The sequence below is a fragment of the Fulmarus glacialis genome, unplaced genomic scaffold (genome assembly GCF_000690835.1).
Source record: "Fulmarus glacialis isolate BGI_N327 unplaced genomic scaffold, ASM69083v1 scaffold454, whole genome shotgun sequence".
NCBI classification, from domain to species: domain Eukaryota; kingdom Metazoa; phylum Chordata; class Aves; order Procellariiformes; family Procellariidae; genus Fulmarus; species Fulmarus glacialis.
This window is the reverse complement of record NW_009205882.1, coordinates 63,868-90,857: the sequence shown is the minus strand read 5'-3', so window position 1 is coordinate 90,857 and position 26,990 is coordinate 63,868. Positions and strand designations below refer to the sequence as shown.

The 26,990-nt window shown below is 41.1% G+C and overlaps 1 protein-coding gene across 1 annotated transcript in view; it reads right to left on the bottom strand.

The window, feature by feature from the left end:
* Nucleotides 1-26,990, bottom strand: part of SPNS2 (spinster homolog 2 (Drosophila)) — a gene marked incomplete at its 5' end in the record, with an annotated part of 82,776 nt that overhangs the window by 28,801 nt on the left and 26,985 nt on the right. The window contains 3 exons of the mRNA XM_009575543.1: nt 1,038-1,180; nt 3,798-3,864; nt 6,104-6,255. Of these exons, the coding sequence (XP_009573838.1) occupies nt 1,038-1,180; nt 3,798-3,864; nt 6,104-6,255 (362 nt within the window). The remainder of the gene's footprint in view (nt 1-1,037; nt 1,181-3,797; nt 3,865-6,103; nt 6,256-26,990) is intronic.

Below are 26,990 nucleotides of genomic sequence, written 5' to 3'. Positions count from 1 at the left end.
AAGCAATGGAGAATAAAAGGCACGAAATATTTCTTCATACGTGATGCTCCATTGATAATCATGCACTTAACTCTTCAGAGTTGCTTCAAAGAGACCATTTTTCATGGGGCTCTTTCAAAAGACAATCAGTACTTAGTCACTAAGACATGATGTGTGAATTACAGGGCTTTCACTGTAACATCACCTGTTTACCTGAATTACCAGTTTCACTTCTCCCTCCCCATCCATGCCACCATATGATTACTACTTGGATAAACCAACAAAAAAGGTAATATAGAAATATTGATAAATTAACCATCATCACTTTTCATAGTCTTTTGATACTGGATGACAATACCAGGAAGGCATTCTAGCCAGCAGTTCTAAAAATGAAGGACACCACAAGTTTCCCATCAAGAATTCTGATGTAACATTGAATTCACAAGTGCAAGTATTTGCACATTCACAGGCAAGCTTTCCGGAAGCAAGGGCAGCTGCTTAAACACTCGTGAGCGTGTGATCTTTTATGCACATATACAAGCACCCAAGCACATTCAGTGCTCATGCATTCAGTCACATGTGGTTGTATAAACATATATATTTAAACTTGCCATGTAGTACAAGCTTTGTGTATTTTCTCCTCTTAAATTGCTCTGGCACTTAAATCTCTTTTTCTCCTCAGCAGAGTAGCTCTTTCAAGGAAGAAAAAGGATCTAAGTGTCTGAACAGCAGTGGCACAACAATTAATACAGGAACACAGCAATTTCTACACTACAAAAGCCTTGATTTGTCTGAAGTATGAGCCAAACAAAGCAAACTCTTTCTTAGAACTCAATCTTGGAAAGGTTAGAGCAAAAGTTGGAATCCATCATTGTCACTGCAGTCGATACCTTGTGAAAATGTAACTGTGATTTTCTTTCCTAGGTCCACAGACTAAGCTTCCTGCAACTCCCTGCATGTTGTCGCTTTCCAGTCTCACAGTGCTGAGAAGTACAGGCCATTGGATGTTCCAATTAAGCATTAGAGGCAAAGCATGCTTTTTACTAGAATGCTCTTACTTTCTAATCAGTGCTTTCATGTCTCTCAGCCATGAGGTCCGAGCCTTCAGCTGTCCCCCAAGTTGTTCAACATTTCCTCTTTTAGCAGCAGGTACAAATATCAAGATGAGTGTCCCTGTTATCATTCCCAGGAGTGGAGATACCTGCAAGAAAGGAACAGGGAATAGCACAGGAGTCAGCAGGGTTTGCTTTGACTAGTCAGTAAGAAGCAGATTACATTAGTTTTGTTTCAGCGACTCGATTCTTTACAGCTAGCCAGAATCTGTAAGCACACTGAGGAATCTGCTGCTTTCCTTCCTCCCTGTCATTCCCTGGACTCTCTTATCTCACTCTGGAAGCATGCAGCTTTGAGAATACTCTGATCAAGACAGTCCATTTCTTTATTAAAGTACCAAGATTCATCTAAATACGGTTCTTCAGTGATTAACTTTTTGGAAACCCACTTCCAGCTGGGCTAAGAGACCAACTAGTTTCTGGGAGAGTGCAGAAGCCTTTTAAAGGCAATGAGGCCAGATGAAAGATTTCTGGATGTAGGGAGCATGCTGGCTTTGAAAATCCTTACTTGACATGCGTCCCTCTTCCAGTTAACCCACAATGGCTTCCTATTTTCAGGCAGCTTCCTCAGATTACCTCAGTGTAGAGCAGACCAAGAAACATTGAAAATTCAGGCTGGAAGATAGGAAAACGACACATTCAGGGGCTAGGTTTCCCAGTTTCCAATCCCTTCTCCCAATCACTAGACAAAAATACAAAGATCCCACAGTGTTTTTCAAGCTACAAACATGATTCTTGTTTTGACACTGAAATTCCATCATTGTCAGAATAGAAAATAGCTCCGTTAGGAAAACAGGAACATGGATTTTCACCGAACTATCATCTCTTCTATACCTGCCATTTTAAAAATAAATTCCTGTTCCAAAAAAAAAAAGTTTCCAATAATAACCTGAGAATGGCCTTTACACATAGAGAAGTGTTTCACATCCAAAGACAACAAATCCAGAATTCTTCTAGGGAAGGAAAGGGAAGGCAAAACTATTTCAGAACTGGAAAGTCAGGAAAATCCCTCATCCAGGGATAAATGAAGCCTGATACAGTATCCTTATTACAGCTGAACACAAGACACAGCACTAGTAAAAAAAATTGAAATGCTGGGATTTTCTAGGGCCATATAATTTAAAGTCTCTTTGATTTTTATCTAAAGGCTTAATCCCCCAGCAGGACAATATCCATTGGTCCTCAGTAATGCTCCAATGAAACACTGACATTACTGCTAGATCCAGAGACAAAGCTGCCACTTGTCAAAGTACCCTTCTGTCTTCTTCAGCCCATTGAAGTATATGTTATTCCCGACCTCCTCTGGATTTGGAGACCACAGGAGATCACAGAGGGAAGCATCACCTAGGGGAATCTTGTACATCTTGCAAGAGCACAATAATTGCCACAGGGGCTGCTTTATACTGATGTCTGGAAGCTTTCAACATGTGCTGTTTGACTACAAAAACTAAGCAGTGCTGTCCAAAGCAACTATCATAGAAGTGAGCTGCTTGTCAGATTGCCCACGATTTTGCATGGTCAGGGAATCATGCATCAATGCATCATTTATAGTGGAAATCATGACCCCATAAGGGGTACAGTCTTGCAGATAGTCTGGATTTCTCAGGATAACCATGGAGACTTCATCTGAAGAGAAAGATGCTAGTGAGGATTTCTTTGCACAAATTAATCATTTGGGTTTTACGGATAGAAACACAAGAGCGCTCCAACGTATCAACCTCATTAAAGCCCACTGACCAGGAGGAGGGGCTTTGGGGTTTCTTATTCCTTGTGCTGGCCTCTGCTCAAAAGTTAATTTTACCCTTAAAGCATTTCTGCTACCGAATGAGGTAGCCATCCTCTTGGTGTGAAGCTGTAGGCTATTAAACTTTTCATTTCAGGTTCACAGCTGGAAACTACTCTCCACTCTCCTAGCTGCAGATGAACTGTTCACGGTGATTTTCCTGGCTTTGCTTACCCTTGCTGGACAGGGAGGGAATGGCCTGTGTCACAGAAGGGCACATTTGCTTGAGATGGGAACCCATGTATTTCATCACCTGCTGTTATAAATGCTGTTGGCCTGAGCTTCATGAGATTCATTGTCTTCATGAAGTGCCAGAGCCAGAGAATGCACCTCACGGGGGCTCATGCCACCCGGACTGCCAAAGGTCAGAAAACAGTTCTGCTGGGCTACTTCCTCTCAGCTCTTTCAAGACATCTTTGTGTGCAGGATCTGTTTGTGCGTATGTGATTGGAATGTATTATCTTTTCAACACATTTATCAAGGTCCCAAGAGGTTAAAATAGAAGGAAACCGACTGTCTCAGGGCAGAAAAACAAGCGGAAACTGGAACAAAGTGTTTTTTCCTCAAAGCAGGAAGCCATTCTCGGAGTTTCTTGACAGCAGGGGACTGAAAGACTGTGGAGTTGATTTAAGGCCAATGCCTCGTCTTCCCATCCCCATCAAGAAATCATGGTTGACTGATAATAAAGTGATTGGAACATTCTTGCTCCCAGGCAGGGAAAAAAAACAAGTACAACGAGCCAAAACCACATACCTTTCCCATTTGCTTAGAGAATGCATCTGCTATGCACTTAATATCCATAAATGCAATTTCCAATCCTTTACCTGTTATATATAATAACAAGTTGAATTGTGCGATAGAACTCTTCCTAACACTGATCAACCAATGCAACTGTTATTACGACGTTATTAAGAGTAGCTTACCCGCAACGCCCAGTGCCAGTCTCCAGCAACCTGCTTCACACTTGACCCAGTGATGTATCCCAAGCCACTGCAAGAAATACAAAGATGAGAGTAAGAGTACCACAATCACAGCTGTTCTTAAACAACGATTAAAAAAGTCACAGTCAATTGTGTGTCCTAGACTCTCTTCTCCTGCAGGAAGAAACACGGGGGATGAAGCTGATGGTGGCTAATACGTAACTCTTCCTAGCGCTATTGATCTAAGAATACTCAAATATAATGAAAATTCGGACACTGATCTCAGGTTTATAGCTGACCTTTCAATCTGCAGTGGATGGAAACAAAGCCTCAAAAAGAATTTATTTCCCAATTCGATTTCTACATCAGGCCTTTCTGTGCAGTAATACGAATACTTAAGAATTTTATGTTCAAGCTCTCAGTTAAGAAGTGCCCTTCAAGGACACACCATATTCTATCATTAAACTTTTTCTTGCCATTTAATAGTACTTGGTTCTAATTACGCATGAAGAGACCATTTTCCATAAGCTTATAAAAAACCCCAAGAAGAATATGCAAGACAGCCTGATGGGAGAACATCAAACCTGCAGCTTGGAAATCCCTTCTGAAGATAAAGGAGCACCAGGACCCTCAGCTACATGCTAAGAATTATACTGTGGTAACAAAAGGTGGCTCACAAGAGACTAGATAAAGGTGAACGTAGCCACGCTTCTCTCAAAGAGAACTGAATGGATGTGAATTTCCTTTTTTTCAAACTGCTGCGGTTGTTGCTGAGATTGCCTTGGCTAAAAGTTGCCAGGACTGCTGCGGGGCAGCTGTCAGCCATCACAGGCCTTTATTGAACAGTCTGCTAAGCTTTGGGGGTTGCCATCTATAATAACCCCCAAACTGGGCTTTTTACACAGACAGGCCCCAAAATCAAACCATGGATCCAAACCTCTGCTGCTATTGAGAGAATTAAGTCCCAGAAACAGGCTCAACAGGATGAATATTTGTCATTTCTTGCTAGCCACAGTTCACTGAATTCTCTATGTAAATACTTGGCATCCTTGGCCCTCTTGGGAAGATATTCTTTTCACCAGTTAAAGACTTGGCTATTTCTTTTTCCTCAAGAGCAAATGGATGTTTGTGAGTTTTATCTCAGGGATAAGTGCTCCAACTTGTAAAATGCATCACCCTAAACCAGAAGTTTTTCCCTGAGTTGGGGGGGATTAAACTGCTGCCTGTGTTTTCCCTGCTGGAAATGAACCCATGATGCCACTTTTGCACAGGATGTTGTCCAACTCTGGGAATCGGTATGCAAACTATGTGAACCCACCCTCCTACAACCTCACAACAGAAGGTCAGCCATTATTTTAAAAAAATAAAATTTAAAAAAAAAAAAAACCAAAACAATCAGAGATTCCCTGCTGTCCCAACAATCACATGCTGCATTGGGCTGATAAGGGAACTCAACTGAAAGAAAGCGCCAAAGGAAATAACTACTCCAAATCTGAGCCTGTCTGTTGCTTTCATCAAGCATCTATGGGCTTGGCTGTCCTCCACCACGCTGCGTTAAGACTGATGGTGAACGGTCATTACAGTTTCTCTCTTCAGCCTTGTCTACACTAGACTTCACAATTTCTCCTAATTGCTGTTTCAGTGCCAGCAGCACTAAAATGGACTGGCCACTGCTATTGCAGCTACCAAGTCATCTAAGGTTGGCTTAGCTGCCTTTTCCAAACTTAATCAGATTGGCCAAATTCAAGGTTGGGCAGAACTTAAGCTTAAACCAAAAATATTTTTAAAAGTCAAAATTTCAAATTGTGTATGTTATATAGCATACTCCTCTTGAAACCTCTGCTATTTAGACTGTCACATAGAAGCAGGTTCGCTCACTTTTGAAAACTCAGCCCAGTGTCTTAAGAGATCTTGATTTCACAGTAACCTGAAAAACATTGGCCTAGACCTCAAATGAATCAAAGCAACGATTCAGAGAACCAATATAACATTATTCAAAATGATAGTTTAATTTAATAATGCTAAAAAAAAAAAGTCAGCTAAAATACTTTGATTCCATTTCCACCCCATTACTGTTAAAAAAAAAAAAATCCTTCCCATTAATTCCCAAAAGTCACACATGAAACAGTAACAGGGCTAGAAAAAGAATCCAATTCCTGCAACTAATTAGTCACTGCTCACAATATTTTCCTGTCTAAACCATTCCAACCAAAGACAGAAGAACTATCATCATTAACAACTTAAGATCTGGGTGAGCTTACTTTAAGAGAAAAGCCAAAACCAGATGAAAGCAGCATTATGTCACTTACCTGCCAAGAGGAATTGCAAAGTAGAAAACAGACAGCATAAGGGTCCTTGTGTTTTTGGTGAAAAGGTCTCCTATGATGGTTGGTGCAATAGTGGAGTAACTTGCTTCACCGATGCCAACCAAACCTCGTGAGAGCACAAGAAGCCAGAAATACTGAGAAAAGAAATAAAACACGTTAGCAAGTCTCCCCTTGTCGTTCTGAATTCAGGACGGACAACAGTGAAAGCTGCGCAAATAGGGAAATAGAAACCCAGGTGACTGGAAAATGACCCCCTTGTATGCATTTATTTTTTTAAACCGCAGACTCTTTTAATTTGTCTCTTGCTGGGGAGGAAAGGGACTATATTTTTTCTGAAGATTTATAGGCATGAAAGAAAAGTAGTAATAATACATGTTTACCCAGTGACACTCAAGAAGATGTTCTAAGGCAGGCAGAAGATCAGGCTGTGGCTCACCCCTGTCGAGCCCAAATGCCAGCAGCACGGCACTGACAGAGGAAGGTTTGGGGAGGCGGGTGAGGGTAACAAATCCCGCCCTGGGATCCAGAAAAAGCAATACCTGCTGAGCACAACCCCAACCTCCCCAGCACGCCAAGGGACAGGGTAAGACTGGTGAAATCCCAAAGGCTCTTCAAAGCTGTGAAAGAGTTGAACCTGCAATCCCTCAAACTCTCGCTTTTTTCCTTGATTAAAGGCTACTGAATAAGGGAAGGTTTTCAAAGGTGTTAAGCACCTATCTCACTCCACTTGCCTTGGAAAAAAGCATAAATCTCCCCCTCACAGCAGGAAGGCAGAGTAAGCCAACACTGAAGACTTTTGAAAAACCTCAGGTTACAATCTGAGCTGAGATGCGCACGGTTACAAAGAGATAAGACTCGAGCTTTACCGTGAACCACAGGAACACCAGTGTGCTCAGTAAGCAGTACCACCTGAAGGTACCTCAGCAAGTAGCACCACCTCTGAAAGATTCAGAGCCATGCGAGGCAAGGCACAGGCTGAAAAGGCATTAAGCTGCCCAGAGAATTACGTGCCCTTCTGAGTAAAGGGCAAGCCAACAGAACGAGGAGAGGGACTTCACATTCAGCACAACACAGCCTAAAATGGACGAAAAGGAATTGTTCATCTAATAAAACTTTTTTCACGGCCCTGTGTCCCTGTTTCAGCCAACACTTCTGTAAACCGCAAGGACCTGATCTTCAAGCTGACCTCTTTCACTACACTTGCAGTTTTCTAGGTGCTGCTGTGTGAAGGCATAAGGGACAATACTTTGATGCCTAAATACCTGATACACGAGCACCATCAAGTTCTCAGACATCTAAGCAGCTTGGGCTACACCCAGAAGTAATTGCAGGTGCAGAAATTAAACAGTCAATTGCAGAAAACTGTAAGCACAGGGAAATCTATTTCTACAAATGTAACCTCTACAAATCCTCAATTTACTGTTATTGTTATATAGATTATTTGTGAAAAGAACAGCAGGGATTATGATATGTCCTTAAACATGAAAGTGCTTTGAGAACAACGAGTGATTATTGATTCCGCTTCTACAGATGGGGAAAAGTTGAGTTACAGGGAAGTGACTGACTTTGTGCCCTACAGCAAAGCTAAGAGTATAGGGCTCTCATTCTCAAATATGGAAAATGCCATGCAGACATCAAGCCACGTGCCTCAGTCCTAAATATATCCATCAGCAGACAAAAATCTACCACTGACACATTTTCATTGTTTTCCTCACTGCAATCCCCTGGTTGAAAAGAATTTCTTGAGGATTCCTATAGTCACACAAAACAAATACTTTTGTGCACTCTTCACTTCCTCTCATTTTGACATAAATTCTGCATCAATACTATTTTCTGAGTGTATACAAGTTCTTTGTTTGCTGGCAGGGCGTTTACCGTGCTGCTATCATTCATACATCTCCCATAAGCTGCACATACGTAACAGACACGTGTGGGTGTATTCAGAAAGGGCAATACTGTGACTCAAGCGATTTAATTTATGCCAATTACCCAATGCTAAATCACTCCACTGCAGAAATACGCTGACAATGATTGGTGCACAGGTAACCAATGTTTTTGGAATGAGCAACAGTATTTATGACATGCTGAATGACTTAGTCATGCAGAATTAGAAAGCAAGGGAACTGGAGGCTGATTTTGGTTTCTTAGGAGGTTCAAATCTGGATCACAGAGAGGGTGACAGGCAAAATAGTCATCTGCCAGACCTAGAATGAGTATGTAGACAGTGCTAGTTACACCTGTAGAATGACAAGTTTGCAAATGCACTGGATGTTCCTCAAATTTGAAATACCTACATAAAAATGACACAAGTTTGAGCTCACCAGCCAGTATCACTCCCAGTGAATATACGGGACAGGAATTTCCTCCAAATGCTGCTGTTATAAGATTCCTCTTACAATCCCTGCATAAAGCACGAAAACTCTACAAAGATTTCCTATTGTGGTGAAGAGTGACTCGGTTCCATCAACACCACTGAATCAGAGTCCCAATACAATGAAATCATCTGCAACAAATAACATGTTCATTCCTTTCCCCCAGTTCCTCCTTGAAGCCTCCTCCTGGGCTTATCCCACGCTTACACACTCCAAATATCTGTTTAATATTTAAACTATGTTCTCTGAAGCAGCAGTATCCAAATTTAAGTCATGAGATTCTGACTTCAGTTGACAATAAAAGGAGTCTTACAAAAGCATAATCTACGTAAAGACATGAATGGTATTGCCCTTCTGAGATTATATATTCAAGACTACAGACAATGCAGCTATTTAGGTATAACACCTAGGCAAAACATACAAAGTCTAAAACAACATTAGGGAATTATTTATAATCAGTTCTATCTTGTGCCTGGTTTTAGAGCTCTATATCTAGGATTAAAGAGCTAATGACTCTTCTCATCCCGCTGAAAGATCTCTTCTGGATCTTGGGCTAGCACGCATCCTATTGGAACCTATACAACAAAATGATGCAGTAATTTGTTACGTTAAGCTAGAACCCCCAATCTTCCATCTCTAATCAGTCAGTCAAAACTTAAGTTTTTATCATCTCTGAAGAGGGACAGCTGGGTAGCTCCCCAAGACAAAAAGTTGTCCTTTCAGAGAGGGGCCTAATCTTTTCATTTTTCATATAGAAAGAAAAAATACAAACAACAAAACAACTCCAAAATTCTTACGCTGCTACTCATTTGGACCACAGACATACCATGAACCACTTAGAAACTGGTCCCAAAACCACTATGTGTCCAATACAGACAACTGCGATTTTACATGTGCGTGTATTTATATACACATACACCCATATGCACATCTCTCTCTCTGAGTGTACACAAACACGACAACCAACATAAGCAAATGGGAAAGTCAGATATTACCCATGCCAAGGAAGCACGGTTCTCCCCCACAGCTGTAGCAGGACACTTCTACCGTTTCCTCTGCACTAGATTTTCCCCCCAAGTGCTTTTTTTCTCTCTCTCCTTCCTCAGGATTCTCAGCGGTTTAGTGAGACAAAAAAGGCTGACACCAGCCAAATTCTTCTCTAAATTATCTACGCTTAAAAGCAGTACAGGCAGCTAAGACTTTTAACAGAATTCACTGTTCCCCAAGCAGAAATTGATATATATTAAAGCAGCTTATTCCTTTCTACATTACTTTGGAGCTCTTCTGGAATTTGTCCATCTGTGCAAATAGTTCTCACCCTGGCAGGAAAATTGAAAACATCTCAGTCAGCTTTCAGCACCTGAGCTTATTCCTTTTCCATAGATTAAGCCCAGCAACCTCAATACTTCAGTGTCTTTTTCTCTGGGTCAGTGCTTGCGACTAAAGTTTTTTTGAAACAAAGAGCTATTACAGCAGACAATTTATTTATGTCTTTAGTTTTGGTTAGCAGTCATGCCAGAGATGTCTGCACCTTCATGAGAGCTGCCAACATCTCCTGGTTTGTAGAGGTGCAACGGTTTTCTTCGAATGACCGTGCCAGTAATCCCCCTCCCTGCCCGTGCTTCAGCCTGAAGTGCTACAGAGGGGCTGATGAGACACAAGCCAGGGAAGATTCCAGTATACAATAAATCATCAATATATGGAAAAGAATGGCGGCTGACAGAGACCCAGAACTGCCACAGTCTTCCTAGGAACTTCCCTTCACGAGATGCCATCACCAGAAACTAGCGCACAGAGAAAGCACTCATACACGCCTACGTGAGGTAGAAAAGGTCAATGGACCTGCTCTCCTCTTCCCATCTCTTAATTCCATGGAAGGGAAAATATGCCCCAGTTCTAAAGCTGAAGATTTTACTGCTTTGTAATTTGAAGACTAAAAAACCCAAACAAAAAAACCCCCAATCCCTCAAAACAGGTATGAGTTTTGGAAGGAATACAAATCCTTATGCCTCAGGGAATGCACCGATCACCAACAGGAATGCGCAACCTACTAGTTTCTAAATTTCTTAAACTATCAGCAACCCGTAGGCAACAGCAGCGATAGATCATGGGGACAGATGGACCGGCTCTGACTGCCGTTGCCAATGACACTATCCCACTAGAAGCTATAGGCCTGACACAATCCTTTCAGAATCTTCATCTGAAAAAAGCCTTCATGACTGGAGTTAAATATTTATAATATGCCAAAAGATAGTTCATGTATTTTCTCTGCAAAGTATGACATGGTTTATATTCACGTTTTCATACTGGCTTTACTCTCAATCTCATGCACACATAAATGTTTGATGGCCTAGGACACGTGACTAGCTTTAATCATGTTTGGACAAACCTCCTAATTATACATTTATCCTAGTTGTATAGGCCATTGAGTGAGTAATACATGTTTTAATAGGTCTAATTACAGCTTTAACTTCTTTCTCTTTTTTTAATTAGTTAACAAAAGGAATTAAGCCACAGTTCTCTAGAAGATTAGCTGTCAGTGATAAACCTATAATCTGCCAAATATGTGTACAACTCTGAACCACCAGATTTACTGTCTAAAGAATCATATGATCCTTAAGCTTCGGTTATTATTTGCATGTGAATGTGGAGTAGCTTGTAAGGGTCTCATAAAAAAAGCTGAATACATGCTTCTTTCTGATTAGGGACACACGGACCAATGAGACCACACAGATATAGCTAACCTAGTACAAACTACTAGTATGGACACACAGCACCAGTGCAAGTCATGTTTTGAACTGATGTTGCTGGTCTAAAAGAAGGACCTTTTATACAGCTACAGCAACTGCACTGGCACCCTTTCCTATATGAGGATATTGAATTAACCTCCTACGGTTTCTACATTTAGCTTCTGTAAAAGAGGGCTCAGCACCATGAAATTCCGTATTTGAACTGCGGAGGTTTGCCATATTTTCCTTTTTTTATTATATAAACATTATGCAGCAAACAAGGATATAGAATCAGGGTTTGCATCCTTGGAAAGCAGATGTGCATAAGGAAAACCATCCATGCCACCAGGCAGCTAGGATTGCCACACAAAACCTAAAATATACGTGTGTGGAATGACAATAAACTAAGGAGACAGCATTGGGATTGATTTAATTTCCCTGAGTTTCTAGAGCAAACTCAGTTGAACTGTACTGCAGTTACACTCTTGAATTTCTACAACTGGCAGGGTCTTGCACTGACAACATCCAGGGTACCACAGCAGTCACAAGAGATCAGTTAGATCTACTGAAGACAGACAAATCTGATATACTGCAGTAGTCAGCAGACCAAAGTAAAACCCACAGGGCTCAAATGTATGTTCAAGAGCTGCACAACAGTGGTCCCTTTTGACAGCTACACTCATGTGCAAGCATTTGCCTTTCCCCAGCAGAACCTGTATTTTCTGGCCAGGCAAACACCACTTCCTCTTGCACCCCATTAAGTTTTCCCAACCGTATCAGCACGTTACAGGGATCTAAGTGGTTAGAGATGACACACCGCACCCTTCACCGCAGGTACGGCAAAGATGTACCATTAACCATGACGCAAACCAAACCAGAAACATGAGTATCGGTATTGTGACTAAGAGCATTGGCTCCTGTAAACTCACAGTTCAAATTCCAGCTCATTAGCTGAGAGTCACTAGAAGAGCTGAGCAATGGAATGACATTACAAATGCAAGTGACATATTTGCTAAACACTAAACACTCCATTTCTCTTAGCCCTCCCAGTAATGATGGGGTCACCTTTAAGAACCTGAAAGTTTCCAAGTCAAACAGGGACACTGACATATCATGAAAGACAAGATGACATTAAATGATGGTGTTCATGTTTTAAATTCCGTTCTGTGTCTGGATGGATGACAAAGGCTACAGCAGAATAGATAAGCCTAAATACATCTTCCACCTCTGTGTACCCCTAAAGCTTTACAAATTTTGAATACATACGACCAAGGTACGTGGCTTCCATTGGTGGATACAAGTCCTGGGTCCACACATTTGTTAGGAATGGTGTGTCAAATCTAGATATGGACCACAAAGTCACACGCCCTACCTTCTCAAACGTGAATGGTTCTAACTCGCCTTTAATAAAAGGAGAATAAATATTGTAAAGAGCTAGAGAGGGGTTACACATTTAGTACTGGTGAATTGTTCCGTGCCAATCCTGAAGAAGATGACTTCCTGTCAAGTCCCGCCCAGACTTTTAAGTAACTGAATATTCATGCCGAATTTTGGCCTTTTGGTATCTTACAGTTTGGGAGATCTTTGCGCAGGAACAAAGGAAGAGGAGTATCTACCTTTACCTACAAGTAATCTTAACTAATCCCTCATGGGGACTGCCAGCAGAGAGACCAAAATAACACGGGGGCAGAACTGTTTACTGTGATGTTTCGTTGGTAGGTACTTTCTCCCCCTTTAATAGGTTGGGTAAGCATTATTTTCAGGATTTACTACAAACAAAAGGAGTTGATTATGTTTAATCTCTGGGTGGCATAGATAGCAGCTAGCCAGGGTACATGCTTGTGTGGTCTGGTTGGCGACAGGTTGATGAGTTATCAGCTCTGATTCAATGCTGTGAGCTATCAGTATTTTATCTGTTTTCTGTAGAGATACAAGTGCACTTAGATGTTCACGCTAGTTACCTGTCTGATAAATGTAACTATAAACTACCCTTCTTACCTCCAACAAGATGTTTTTCCCTTATCAGACCTGAGTCATGCTGGCAGGGTAGCCTGGGGGAGATTCACTGCAGTGGCTGGTTCTTTTGCCATTTGGCCCACCGCAGAGAGGTGATTGGGTTTAGACTCCTCTTTTCTTCCCTCATTGTGCGTGTCATCACTTACCCGTAACTACTTTTCACTTCCTATCTCTTTACAATCACAAGTGCCTTTTAAGTCCCTACTGCACACAGCATTTCCCGTAACTTCTATCACCACTGGATTTAAGTTCTACAGTTTCCTCCCTTCAGACTGAACTCTTGATGCCAAGCCCATTTCATCACCATTTTCACACTGCTTTTCTCCTTTGCATGCACGTCACAGAATCAGAGAATAGTTGAGATTGGAAAGGACCTCTGGAGATAGTCTAGTCCAAGCCCCCTGCTCAAAGCGGGGTCAACTACAACAGGTTGCTCAAGACCATGTCCAGTTCAGTTTTGAATATCTCTAAGGATGGAGAAGCCACACTCTCACTGGACAACCTGTTCCAGAGTTTGACCATCCTCACAGTAAAAATGTTTCTCCTTAAGTTTAAATGGAATTTCCTGTATTTTAGTTTGTGCCCATTGCCTCATCTTTTCCTTGGGCACCACTGAGAAGAGTCTGCCTCCTATCAGGTATTGATACACACTGAAGCAGCGCTACAGGCTCTCTAGGGATAGAAGCACAGTTCTAGAGCAAGGATGCCACTTTAGCAAAGGTAAGCTATTCAAAGTCGCAGTTAAATCCATATGGCAGACGCCATCTCATCTACTGTGTCTCTGCTGCATTCACCCTAAACAGGTTTTTCTTCACTTTGTTTCCCTGAAGCCTGCTTGGGCACGGGAAGTATCCTAGTTTAAATATTTGTGTCCAATGAAGGACGCTTCTTTTACCCAAAGGTCTTCCCCTGAATTCTGAAGGGCAGGTCACTAACTGAAGTGAAAATGCCCTGGGCCTTCCTTCAAGTATTCACACATTTTATTCACACACTCACATTCGTTTTATTCACACATGCTTATTATATGCGGGGTAGAGGTTATAAGCATGTTACAGATGAGATCAGTACACCATGTCAAGATTTAATAGCAAGCTACTGAGTTATTGAATTCTTAGTACACCTGATTAATCATTTGCTCAAGGGTCAATACATAAACTCTTTGCAATTAGGATGGACTTATACTATAGTTTCTAAAGCAGTTCTAATTCTTTTACAGCATCCATCTACACTATGTCAAACACTTCAAGACTTCAGCTCACTTTGGATGCACTAAGTGTCCTACCAGTTCTCAGCTCTAAGCACCTCACCCTTGAACAATTCCCTTTTGGGAAAATCCAGGTGGTTCAGAGACCTGCAAGGAGAAGAGAGACTACAGCAAGTAGAAAGAGAACAAAATACATATTTAAATATAGAAATGAGCAAGGGAGATGAAGCAAAGTCCACTCACCTTTCCTTTGATTGTCTCTAGTATTTGCTAATGGCTTTAGCTCTCCCAGGTGACCTGTTCAGGCACACTTAATTGAATTTTATTTGGAAATGTACCTGAGATTCTGGCTGATTAAAGTGTCCTCATTTTATGAGATTTATATTATTATTTAGTATGTAAAAATAACCAATAAAGACTGTAAGATATTCCTTTTTCACTCATCACACCCTTCAATCAGCAACTAAAGTGTTTAACAACTGGATATCTACAGATAGGCTCTAAAGTAAAGCACCTAATTAAGCACTCTGGAGAAAAAACAAAAGCACCCTGGAAGTAGCAAGACTCCCACAGCGCTTCCCAGAGTCAGCAGGCAGCTGCAGTGTGCTTCACAGGTACAAAAATCAGAGCCAAGATTTTCTTAACTGCTTGCAAATTTTGAATGTGAAATTCCCTTTCAACATTAAAATTGCAGCATCTGCAATCCAAATTCCCATCACTGCCCTCCATTCAAACCTGTGGCAGTCCTTAGAGACTCTTCTATTACTTTTCAGTAATTTTTGCATAGCACCCAAAAAAAAAAAAAAAAAAGGAAAAAAAGAAAAAAAAAAAAGAAAGCCCAATTCCCATTCTCCATCCAATTAGGTCATGTAATTACAAGACACTGGGTGATGAAGCAGCACCACCAGGTCCTGACAATAGCCTCAGTTAAGACAAAGCAGCATTTCAGCTTACTAATTGAAGGGCTTTTCATCTGATTGACCTGCCTGTGGTAAAAATATTACATGACACTAAAACGGTGGGATTTATGTTCTTCTCAATTTAGTCTCTTGGTCATTAATATTGCATTAATGACAGTGATCTGGAATGTAATTGGAAGGAACGTAACAGATTAGCTTGCTTATTCACCAGAACACCATCCGGCAGAGTGCTATGTGCATAGCTACTTATAAAAGAGACCTTAAAGAAAAAGGTTGATGTTTTCAAATAAATCATAGAGATCATAAAGAGCCCCATGTTACCAGTGCCTACTAGAACATTGAGTTAAAGCACTTCTTTTCATCCTTGTGGCTCTGGTGTAAGACACAGAGGAGTGCCTAGAATTTCACATGGCTGAAATAGTGGTCATTTACCCGTGTTACAAAACCATTACATGCAGCTCAGCCAGAATGTATCTTCCAAAACTGTTCCCCTGAGAACCTTAATAGTTCTGGGTCGGAAGCAAACTGTTGCTTTTTGTTCCAGATCTGTCAGGTGGGACACACTTATCAGCACTTGCAACAAATATCTCTAGCAGTAGGTAGTATCACAATTCCCGTCCTGAGTCGTGCAAAGACAATCATAACATAATCACAAAAATAGGGATTGGGAGAACTACAACATATTTTTGCAACTGTGGAAACAATGCAAAGTTCTTGACACACAAACGTTTTCAAATACTAATAGCTGGAATATGACCTGGCATACGTGAAACTAAATATTCACAGGCAGTAACAGGCTGCTGTGTTCCAGCCACAGATGAGTCACAAGCGAAGACTGAATCCAAGCAACCCAGCTATAAACAGATACCAGATTTTTTATAACAAATAGTTACAGGCACTGATACGTAACACTAACAACATCTCCACCTTCAATGATGTCTATAGAAACGTGTGAAATCTAACCACATTAACCCGATGGGCTGTCTTGGCTCAAACACTCTTTAGTTTGGACCAATTTTTAAACTGAAATTTAGTCAGGTCTCATTCTTGGAGAGCACAACCCCGTGTTCCTATCCCCGAGACAACTGCAGAAACTATGATTTCTCAGCACCCTTTGAAAAAAGCATCAGCCAACTGACTGAGACAGCCAGGTGTGAATGTTTTGCCCTAACTATATGCATTTTCAAGGGTAGAACAAGTTTTGAGAGTCCACGAAGGACATGTTTTAATGGAATGCCTCAAGGTTTAAATGTAATTACCACAAACAAAGTTATAGTCCCAGCAACTTTACCTATACTGTTGGTTCCGCTGGTTCTTGGCATATTTTACTTCGCATATGCTAAAAATTTAAGTATACCAGCAGGTCAGACCTTTTAGGCAACTCTGCTGAAAAACCATGCAAATAATTCCAAACTCTGAAATTTTTTCTTCCTGCTTTCTGTTTTCACACTTCTCTGGCTTGCTGACTCAGTCAAGATCCAGAAGCACCCAAGTACTGTGAGAAAGGCTGACCTTGCAGTATGTTTGGCCTACATCTGAGAGATGTCTCATTTTTAACATCAGATTTCCAGAGAGAAACCGATGCATCTACCAATTCCTCGTACTTAGCAGCAGCTTCTTATTCATGATCTTCTTTGAACAGTTGTTATATTGCTAGTTGAAGCATTATTAACTGGCAAGGTTTTGTCATGCTGTAGCTTCATTTCACTCTCTACAGCCAGCCTATTTGACAAAACGACAATCCTATTTGACTATATTAAATGCATTTGCATGTTTTGTCACTATGTCCTCATGAGACTTCGTCAATTGTGTTTTCAGACATGATGATCAGCACCATTCCAGGGATTTCCAGCTCAAAATCTATTACATGGGTTTGAGATTAGTACTCTAATTCAATGTTATCTGAATTGCAAATGCAGTGTTTTGTGTAGCATGTGAACTTTATGCATTTAAAAGAAATGTCAACACTTCAAAAGACTAATTTAGCACCTGGTACTATAAGACATTTCACATCTTCACACTATTTGCACGTTACTCGGAACACAATGGTCCTTTTTTCAGCCTTTATGCATGACCCAGGAGGCCACAGATCATGTGTGCCGTTGAAGAAGCACTTACACTTCCTATAGTATGACTGATGCTTTCGTATCAGCAGGCAACCAAGAGCTCAACCAAAGAAAGGCTCAAATCCATACTTTTGCATCTGAACACAAGCCAAAGAGGCTGAATAACACTTTCCCCCTCTCCTGCATCCTGTTTTTCAGGACAATATGCACAACCTTCAAGAACCACCAAGGCCCTGCTAATACAAAGTTTAGATTTGTTTGCAGGCCTCCTAATGAGCCTAAAACTGGGTTGAATTGTTTTCTTTGTCTGTGAGGCATCGTTAACCAAACTCTCCTGAAGCATCATGCTTCTTTCCAAGTCATAAGCCTCAAGAACACAAGCCATAAGCTGCCTCATTTACATCCATGTTAAGTACATGTCAGCTTACATCCTTAAACAAATGGTAACACTTCTCCAGACCCATATTTGAACACCCCAGTGAAGCACGAAGGGACATGTTCTACCCCCCCAACTTGGCATCCTCTCAATACCCTCAACTACACAATTATCTGGGAAGCTTATTTCCAAAGGAACAGGATTACATGGTGCCACCCAGACACTGCAGCAGCGACTTGCTTCGCCTTCTGAACTCGTCTGACCAAGCCAGACTCCCCCACTACTGAAGCACGGCATGCAACAGTGGAGCACTGCATGGGAATGGCTTGTGTTTCTCAGGTCACAACCACTACTGCAAGGATCATGTTAAGCTGATAGGAAATTTTATAATTCTTTACTCTATATTTTAACATGTCCTTGGAAACTTACATGCAGCACTGCTCTTTTTTTTTGACTTTTTTTTTTTTTTTTAAATTCTTTTTTTTCCCCCAACTGGTTCAGTCTGCCTATTTAAGAACTTTCCCTTTCTTCCATTCCTGGGATGTTTTGAATGAGGCTGAGCTTAAGATGCTGTAATAATTATTTATAAAGCATAATACTAAAGCCTTATAGAGACTTCCAATAAGACAGAGTTGAAGCAGCAAGACATCCTTTTTGTGTTCTATCAGCATGCTCCTGGGTTAGGCCTCTGCTGCAGCATGACAAGCAGAATATACATTTTAATAGACAACACAAGAAGAAGGAATGCTTCCAAGACACACACAGCCTGGCAACGAAATAAATATGCCTTCTTCCCTCTGCCTCCTCAGCAAATAACTGACCCAGGTGAGAATTCCTGCTCAGGCACAATAAAAGCAGGACAGGCAGGATGATAGTTACAGGCAGGCATTGCTTCCAAACCATCCATTAACTGACATAGTGGCTGAACTTTCCTACTCTTCAATCTAGAGACTGTAAATTCAGGTTTCTGCATAAAAACGAGACAAAGCTGTAAAGGTCTTTGGCCTGTAAAGATCTTTCATGCCAGCACCACAGTCCCCAGCTGTAGTCTCCAGGCATTTTCATGATCCGATGAAACAGCATCAAATGTAAGCATATTGATTTAAAAAGATGCAGGGTCTGACTCAATTCCCACAGAGACACACAAAAGGTTCCCACAGACTTCCAAAGGAGGAGCTGAATCAGAACCACAATCACGGACCCTATGATAATGACTTCAACATCTTCCAGTAACCTAGATAACCAACGGTTCTCTAAAAAGGAGAGTAGGCAATTACAGGGAGCCCTCACTGAGACCTGCTGCAAATTAGTATTAAGCCTCGAGCCTATTTCTTGATACTCTCCCAGCACAAACCTCGGTCCACCTGCTCTAGAAAATGCCTGAGCTCTGAGGAGCAGTTCTGACATTTCAGTGCAAATCGCTGCCTTCATTTCAATGAACTGGCAACAGAAGCCTGTGCAGCAGCGTGCAGCAGTTCAGGTGAGTTATGACACTCAGCAACAGACACATCTCTTCTTCCTTCAGCATCCAATGTTTGATTCAGATATTGCATGATTTCAGACCAATTAATGACCCAGAAGTCAGTAGCAGAGGGCAGGAGGCACACTTATGAACATAACAGCACATGACGAGGTGATTTGAGAAGTTTGAACGGGACGCGGTGCCAAACTGTCCCTGCCTGGGAAAGGTGGAACTTGGGGGATGTCATCTTGATTGCTCTTGGGTCCCGGAGGGGAGAGCAGAACCGATCCTGTTCCAGACACACTGCAATAGGAAATGCTACCTATGATAGAGATAGTCCTTACGATAGTTTCTTTAAGTTCTTTTTTCTCATCACACAAATAAGCTTTCCGAACAAGCTTTGGAGCTATACTCTCTCTCCTGGCAGCCACCACCAGCTGTGTTTTCAATAACTCTTTCCAAATGCTTTACAGATACATAGATTCAGATACTGGAGGGAAAAAACCAACACTCAGAGCAGAAAATACACCACTTCAATTTCTGATAACACCTATGAAAAGCCTCCTCCTCTCATAGATTAGCTTTTTGGGGCTGATGCTCTGAGAACACCCTAACCTGTTTTTCATTTATAGTTTCCCTTGGAAGAGGGACAGGTAGAAAGGGACAAGGAAGGAATATTAAGCAGCTAGGAGACAAACACATGACGGTAATTCTGCACTCTATTTCAGCAAGGTGCAACTATTTCATCCATATAAATCTTCTCCCATCTCTTCTGTCCTAGGTCCGCAAAATCTGAGGGAACGATGAGGACCCACGATTCAAGAATTTAAATCATTACGCTTCTCTGTGCAAGAGAAGATGTTGCTCTTACATGAAAACAGTTTCCCATACAGTATTTGCTATCAGCTGTGCTGAAGATGCTAGCAGACTTGACAGATGCGCAGAATACCTTAAGACCAGCTCTGCCAATGCCTCATTGTTGAAAGAATAAGCAATAGATTATTCTTCTCCTACAGTACACCTCACCTAATCCATACTAAAAAAAATACAAGATAGCAAAACGTGCAAGAGTGCTGTGAATAGCACTAGGAACGAGCAGCAGGTGCCTTCTTGCTGGAGAGGAGTCAAAGAAATGGTTCCTTTCAATTCCCATAGAAACTCTCACACTTCCCCGTCCAGGGAGCATGGATTTTGTTATGTCTTGATGTAGCTGTAGCTAGAGCTGGAGAGTCAAGTAACCATGAAAACACAAAGGAAGTTTCTCACAGCAGAACTGCTGCAGGAACCCGACAATTTCTACGTCCCAAGAGCTGCAGCTCTTAAAAGTTACCCCTGGTGGGGTAACTCCATCTCCAGCAGCCATATGGCTGTGGGTACATATAACCAGACCTGAGGTAGGTTCATTTCTTCTCCCGACGGGCAATCGGGAGCCACTGCAGCACAAGCATGCTGCAGTGCAAGTAAGCCTTTGCACAGCAGGCTGCTGAGAGGGGAAGCAGGTCTGAATGGGGCTGTGGGAATTATCTTTCTTCAAACCATCTGCTTTCAGGCATATAGGAGAGGGAAAGTGAGGCAGAATCAGTCTGTAAAGAATTTCACTCTGCAGTGTAAAGCGGTGATGAGAACCCCTATCCTTTCCCTCTCTTCTGGGACTTCAGAGCCACCTCACTCCAGCACAGCATCCTTCCTCACCCGGCACCCACTGATCCCCGGCCCCCCATCACAGCAGCTCTCCTGTGGTGAGGAGAGAGCCCTGATAGATGGGGAGAAGAGGAGATGTATAGATTGTCATGTTTCATCTTAACAGAGCGGAGGCAAAGCAGGAGCAGGTTACAGCTGCCAGGTACTGCAGCGGGGCCCTAGGCCAGCATTACACATAGGGCCATAACAATAGCACTTGGTAATGTGAGTGTTGACACTGCTGGCAGTTAGAATAGCCACTACTGTAGTATATTACCCACCCTAATCTCTTCCTCTGTGATAAGAGAGTATGCAGTGGACTATATTTTTCCTGAGCAGCCTAGCAAAAGGGCAAGCGTGCAGAAATCCAAATGTCAATAGCCTATGCTCATCTGTAGGGTTCCAGTACCACATCAAAGGCTGGCAAAATACACCAGAGCCAACTAACAGCCTTTGTCCATGAACACTCCCTGTCAGTTCCAGCACCGATTTCTGTAACAGCCTCATGAACTGTCAGGAATTGCATGTGAGGGAAGGGATTGGATTTATGTGCAGCAGACTTCACAAAGTTGCTTGGGAGAATCTTAATTTGCCTTCTTTCTAACAGAGAGTTCTGCTCAAAAATAATACGATGGAACAGTGGGATATAAACATTCCAGTAATTCATGGTGACTTCAAAGATAACACTCAATACCCTTCTTACATACAAAACGATGGCTTGGGGCTTTTAGTTTTGTTTGTTTCTGTTTTTCAAACTGTGGATTTATCTTACACCGTGGAAGCAAAGGAACAGAAGTTGTATGTTTTATAATACAACTGCTGCCAGACACGTAAGACTAAAGGCTTTATTTTGTTTTTTCTTGGAGTGAATCATCATGTGGAGGGGGGTGGGGTTGGTTTATGTTTACAGTTTTTAAAATTAACCCAGCTAACCATTTGTTCCATATTGCATATAATTTGTTGCTTCTCTTTCAGCACTCCTTGAAAGACAAGCTTTGGAAATAAATATACATCTGGCAAGTCTGAAAGACAGGACTTCAGCAAGCACTGCAGGCTAACTGGAATTCCACAGTGGACTATTTGCTTTCTCTTTCAGAGATAAATCAAAAGGAGAGGAAAAGAAAAAAACCACTAGCAGAAATACCTATCCAGATTAACTTGCAGTGAGAGCAAAAAGGTTTTATCATGTTAGCTATATCAACATTTAAACAGAAATATTTACCAAGAACTGGAGGATTCAAAAGCATGTTCCTGGTTTACCTTGTTTATTCTTTGCTTTTCCGTTTCCAAACTTTCTACCATCTGCAGCTCTGATGTCTCCCAGCAAACCCACATTACCACAGCCTGGTCTGGTTGATTATTAGGTACTCTTGGTCTCCCAGCCTAGTGGAGCCAAACTACTTAGCAGAATACTTTGCTCATCTGTAAAACAGCATCCCTTTTACACAGAATATGCTTTATTCAAGATATTTACATGGGAAATAGCAGTATTTCACAAGACTGGAGAACAGTCTGCAACTTTCCACCTCCAAGCTCTTTCTTGCTTTAAGAAACTGGTGTCTGCCCACAAGGGAGAGGGGTCCTGATTCTCAGAAGTTTGTGCTAAGAGGGGTAGGAAGGTTAGCACCAAAAGCAAGGTTTCATCTACAACAAATTTCTGGCCAAAGTAGTCAGCTGTAAGAACTATTACTATGGCTAATAGATGTGGATATCCAAGCAGCCAGAAACAAACTCTCAGCACATGGCCTGATCACTCCTGATAACCAAGTTGCTTCACGTGAAACTGTTCAGAAAGAGAGAAATGGTGCAATTGGGACTACAGACTCTTTCCAATGACATCCTGGAATATAAACCAGCTCAACCTGATCAGCCACAACACAGGCAATCAGGCACTGTGCTCATCAAAATGCTATCTAGAGAAAAAACTGATTACTTATTAAATCAGAGTTTATATTGATACGGAGGAAGACAGATACATATTTAGCTTTTTGTGTGGATGGAAACGCATCTTGGTAAAGAAACTCCATGAAGTTTGTGTTCTCAGTGCATTTCTCTGTGATATGACCCTATACTGCACAGCAGCTCACTTATTTTTTGCGGATTTATTATGGAGCATGAATCAACAACCAGAAAGTGTTTTCTCCAAATGCTTGCCAAAAGCCAAAACAACACAAGAAAGGGTTTTGCAGGTGAAAGTACCAAAATTTGTGTACCCGCAGGTGCAGAACTGTTTAAAAGGCATGCATAAAGGGAGGTAATTTCTCAGCAGGTGTTTGTACTTACAAAATACAAATTAAGATGTATACATACTTTATTGAAGTTTCTATAAATGGAGCTAATCTAGAGAGATGTCTGAATATGTACCAACTTAAACTAATTTTAGATTAATGAACAAGTTTGATTTTTTTATGCAACTTTTATTTTAGAAAGTGCTGAACGGTGTTATAGAGCAGAGATGTGCAAGTACCAGAGACAAAGTGCAGGAGGACTCATTGCTTCTTTTTCTATAGGGAAATTTTACACTAATATAAATTGTCAAATCACATTATTTGACAGAATAAAAAGCGACGTTTTCAATATTATCCCAGCCTCATTACTTCTGATTCTTTTCTTTAGTTAAATATATCATTAGCTATTTTTATCCATGAAACCAGGTGTATTTATGGAATTAGTCTCTGTTATGTATTTATTTGGGTTTCTTATTTTGATTTGTTTTAAATGTAATTTAAGACCTCATGAACGGTAACCAAACATTTACATATCTGTTTGTCTTGCTATTTTGCTATGCATGGAATTCATGCGTTGTTGTTTTCTGTAGCTATCACTTCCTATATACTCTGGAATTATCCTTAAATTTTGGTCTGATTTTCTTTTTTTCCTGTGTGAGCCTATTATTCAGTTATTTAGTAGCTACTAGCAGATGAGAGATTCATTCTTCATTTATTTGATGGTCATTATTCTATGTTAAAAGCCCAAAGATATTTGGTAATAAACAGCTACGGGTATTTTAATAAATGGTTACAAACCTTAATGCAGTGCTCTCTAACAACGACGCGTCTGCATAGCATATGTATCCAATTCCCTGTTTTATCTGCCAATATTCAGTCATTGTCTTTTTAACCCAAACAACATGAAATAGCATTTAGTATCTTAGCTGAACTATTTCATTGTGCTCCAATTCTTTTTTCCAGAACAAAATCCATCTCTCTGAGGTAGTTTCTCACTCCATGTCCTTTTCTTGTCACATGGGTGTTTCTTTATTGAATAACTTGACAGATAAGAATGAACATGTCCTTTTCTGTATGCTTGTTTGGACAATAAATTACAAATAATTTAGATATTCACTCAAATGATAGCATTTTGATTGTTTTCCTTTAAGTGTCCAAATTTTAGCCAGGAACTAATACTAACAACACACTGCCAAAAACCTTTACAAATTGGGTGCCTTCAGAGTCCACCAGCTCTGTAGCTGCTTTCTGCCTTTGTTAAACTGTCTCTTTCCGTTTTACACTCCAAATTTGAGCTCTGCGGATGTGTACTCTATTTAATTACCCAGCGATAGCATGCACAAGGCACTAGATACTGTCAAAATTTGAAGAAAGGCAATCCCTGAAGACACAGTTTGCTATTTCTACTGAATGGCTATTGTTTCTCGCCCAGTTCAGTATTTTTGCTGTCGCCACATAAAGGAGTTTTCTGTACAGTATTTCAATGGGCTCAGCCTGTGCCAGCTTGCTCCTTCTAGCCCTGTGTTTTCATGTTGACTTGGATGTGAGTACTTATCTACTTACAGTAGTCTTACTACTGCTTTTATTTGTGCCAGCAAAGAGTTTTTCATATTTCAGCTCTAGCCTCCCTCCCTGACAAACACATATACTGTCTTAAAAGAAAGAAAGGAAAAACGTTGAGAGAAGAGCCAGTGTTTTGCTCCTCAGATAAATCCTAGAAGACAAAGATCAGGAAAAATGCCTAGTTAGTCACTGCATAAAGAAAAAAAGCTGCATCAGCTCTTCTCTGACCCTTTTTCTCATTAGTACTTCGGGAATTCACCTTGTTCAATGTGGCATGTCTTCCCAATTAAACATCAGGCCTCCAGAAAGGACACCAAAGTCGTAGGGATACTATGTGAAGTTGGATTATTCTTACGACCTTACTCAACTGCTGTAGCCACCGTGTTGAGCACATCCATACAGCAGCTGCAAAATTTTCCATAATCTCCTGGAGTCAATAACAAGAGCTGGGCATGAGAGCTCTAGCTTAATAGAGAAGTTTGCCAGTAGAGTTGAGGATCACAGTAAAATCAGGACAGGGGATTTTTCTCAGTATTGGGGTGGTTTTTCTCCAAGGTTGTAGTTTGGGACCAGAGTTAGTACTGATGCAAATCAAGGAGGAATTAACGCAGGTCTGGCCATTTTGATCTTGTATCTCTTGTGACTTCCAAAACATTGGGGTTTGGATTCCAAACATAGTCCAGCTTTATAAACATTATTCTCTCTTTCTTTGGCTAAAAATATGCCTCTCTCAGCTCCTGTATAGTGATGACCATATATATTAATCCCTGAAGTACTTCAGCTAATAAGCCCAAAATCCTTCAACTGAAAACAAACTCTGAAAACAGATTACATCAGTCCAGTTCCAGTGTTCCACTACTTGCAACTACAGGACTAGGTCCATTGCAGAAAGAGCAATGAGAACCTGAGCATGAATGTGTGTTCATAACATGAGAAGCGTTTATAAGCAGGTAATTGGTTCCTTCATATAATGCTTCCCTCTTTGGGCTCTGATCTCAGCTGCTTTTGCAGAATGTTATGAAGATAAGTTTAAAAAAAACCAAAAAGAAAACCAAAACACCCTCTTCATTTTAGATAGGAGATGTTCTTTCTCTGGAAAGGATGTTTCCTGGCCAATTATAAACCAGAACACTTTACTGAGTTAAAGGCTTCTACATTTGGCCATATGCATTTTTTTTTAGAAATGCAGCATCAATCAATCCAACACGAAAGCCAGACAGACATGTGACTGCCACTGCCCACTTTAGGTGGAAATTCTCTTTTATTAGAAACTGCAAAGCATGTGTGTGGGCAGGAGGGAGCAGGGCAGAGAGGTTTAGTCCCTGGTTGTCATTCTTTAGGCATGACCACAATGCTGCAATCTCTGGAACGCAGCTGGACAGAAAGGATGAGGAATGCCCCTGCCTCCCTTGGGGAAATCAGTCCGATGATGCCAGGAGCTGTGATTTGTCTCTCCAGGAATGTTACCACCTGCAGCAATTAAACCTCCTCTATAATATGATTTAAACAAGAGGATATTTTCCCCCAGAAACTGCCAGATCATTGTTTCCTACAAGTACCTCTGACAGGCAAGAAAATTAATGCAATGAGGAGTCCTCAAAATGGGCTACTGTGGCTGTCCTGAAAGCAGGTGAGGGATGCTGTGCATAGCTTGACAAAATTAAGTGAGCCTGACAACTCCATCATCAGTTCCCCAGACATATCCATCAACTAGCATTAAAAGAGCTGAAACGATGTCTAATCTCTATGCTATCATCCACCTTCACTGCCTTTGTTGGACAGGAAACAAAGCGCATACATAAAGCCATTGCTGGATGCATTTTGTCATTCCACATACCATGAGCAGATTTCCCAACGAACTCCAATGGCTTCTCTTACATATCAGAAGACAAGAGAACCACTATACAGCCATGGATTTTTTTTCCAAGTCATTTTTAAAGCATTTTAAAGTTTCTTTAGGATGTCCCTCAAAACAAAACCCTTACGTGAACTGAAACTCTTGCTTAGATATGCTTCACCTGTTATTTTTTTATGAACGTGGATGATCGAAGAATAACAGCTTTCACAGTTAAGAAAACACAGTCACACAGATAACATTTCACCCACAAAAGGTCAGAAAATGCAACATGCTCTATGTCAAATACACACCAGAGGGATACATTCCCCTGCACACTGTGATGGGGAGTGGGGAGTTTTTTAGGAACGTATTATCCATCTTTTCAGGACAACCTGCAAAGTGCCTTTGCAAAGATC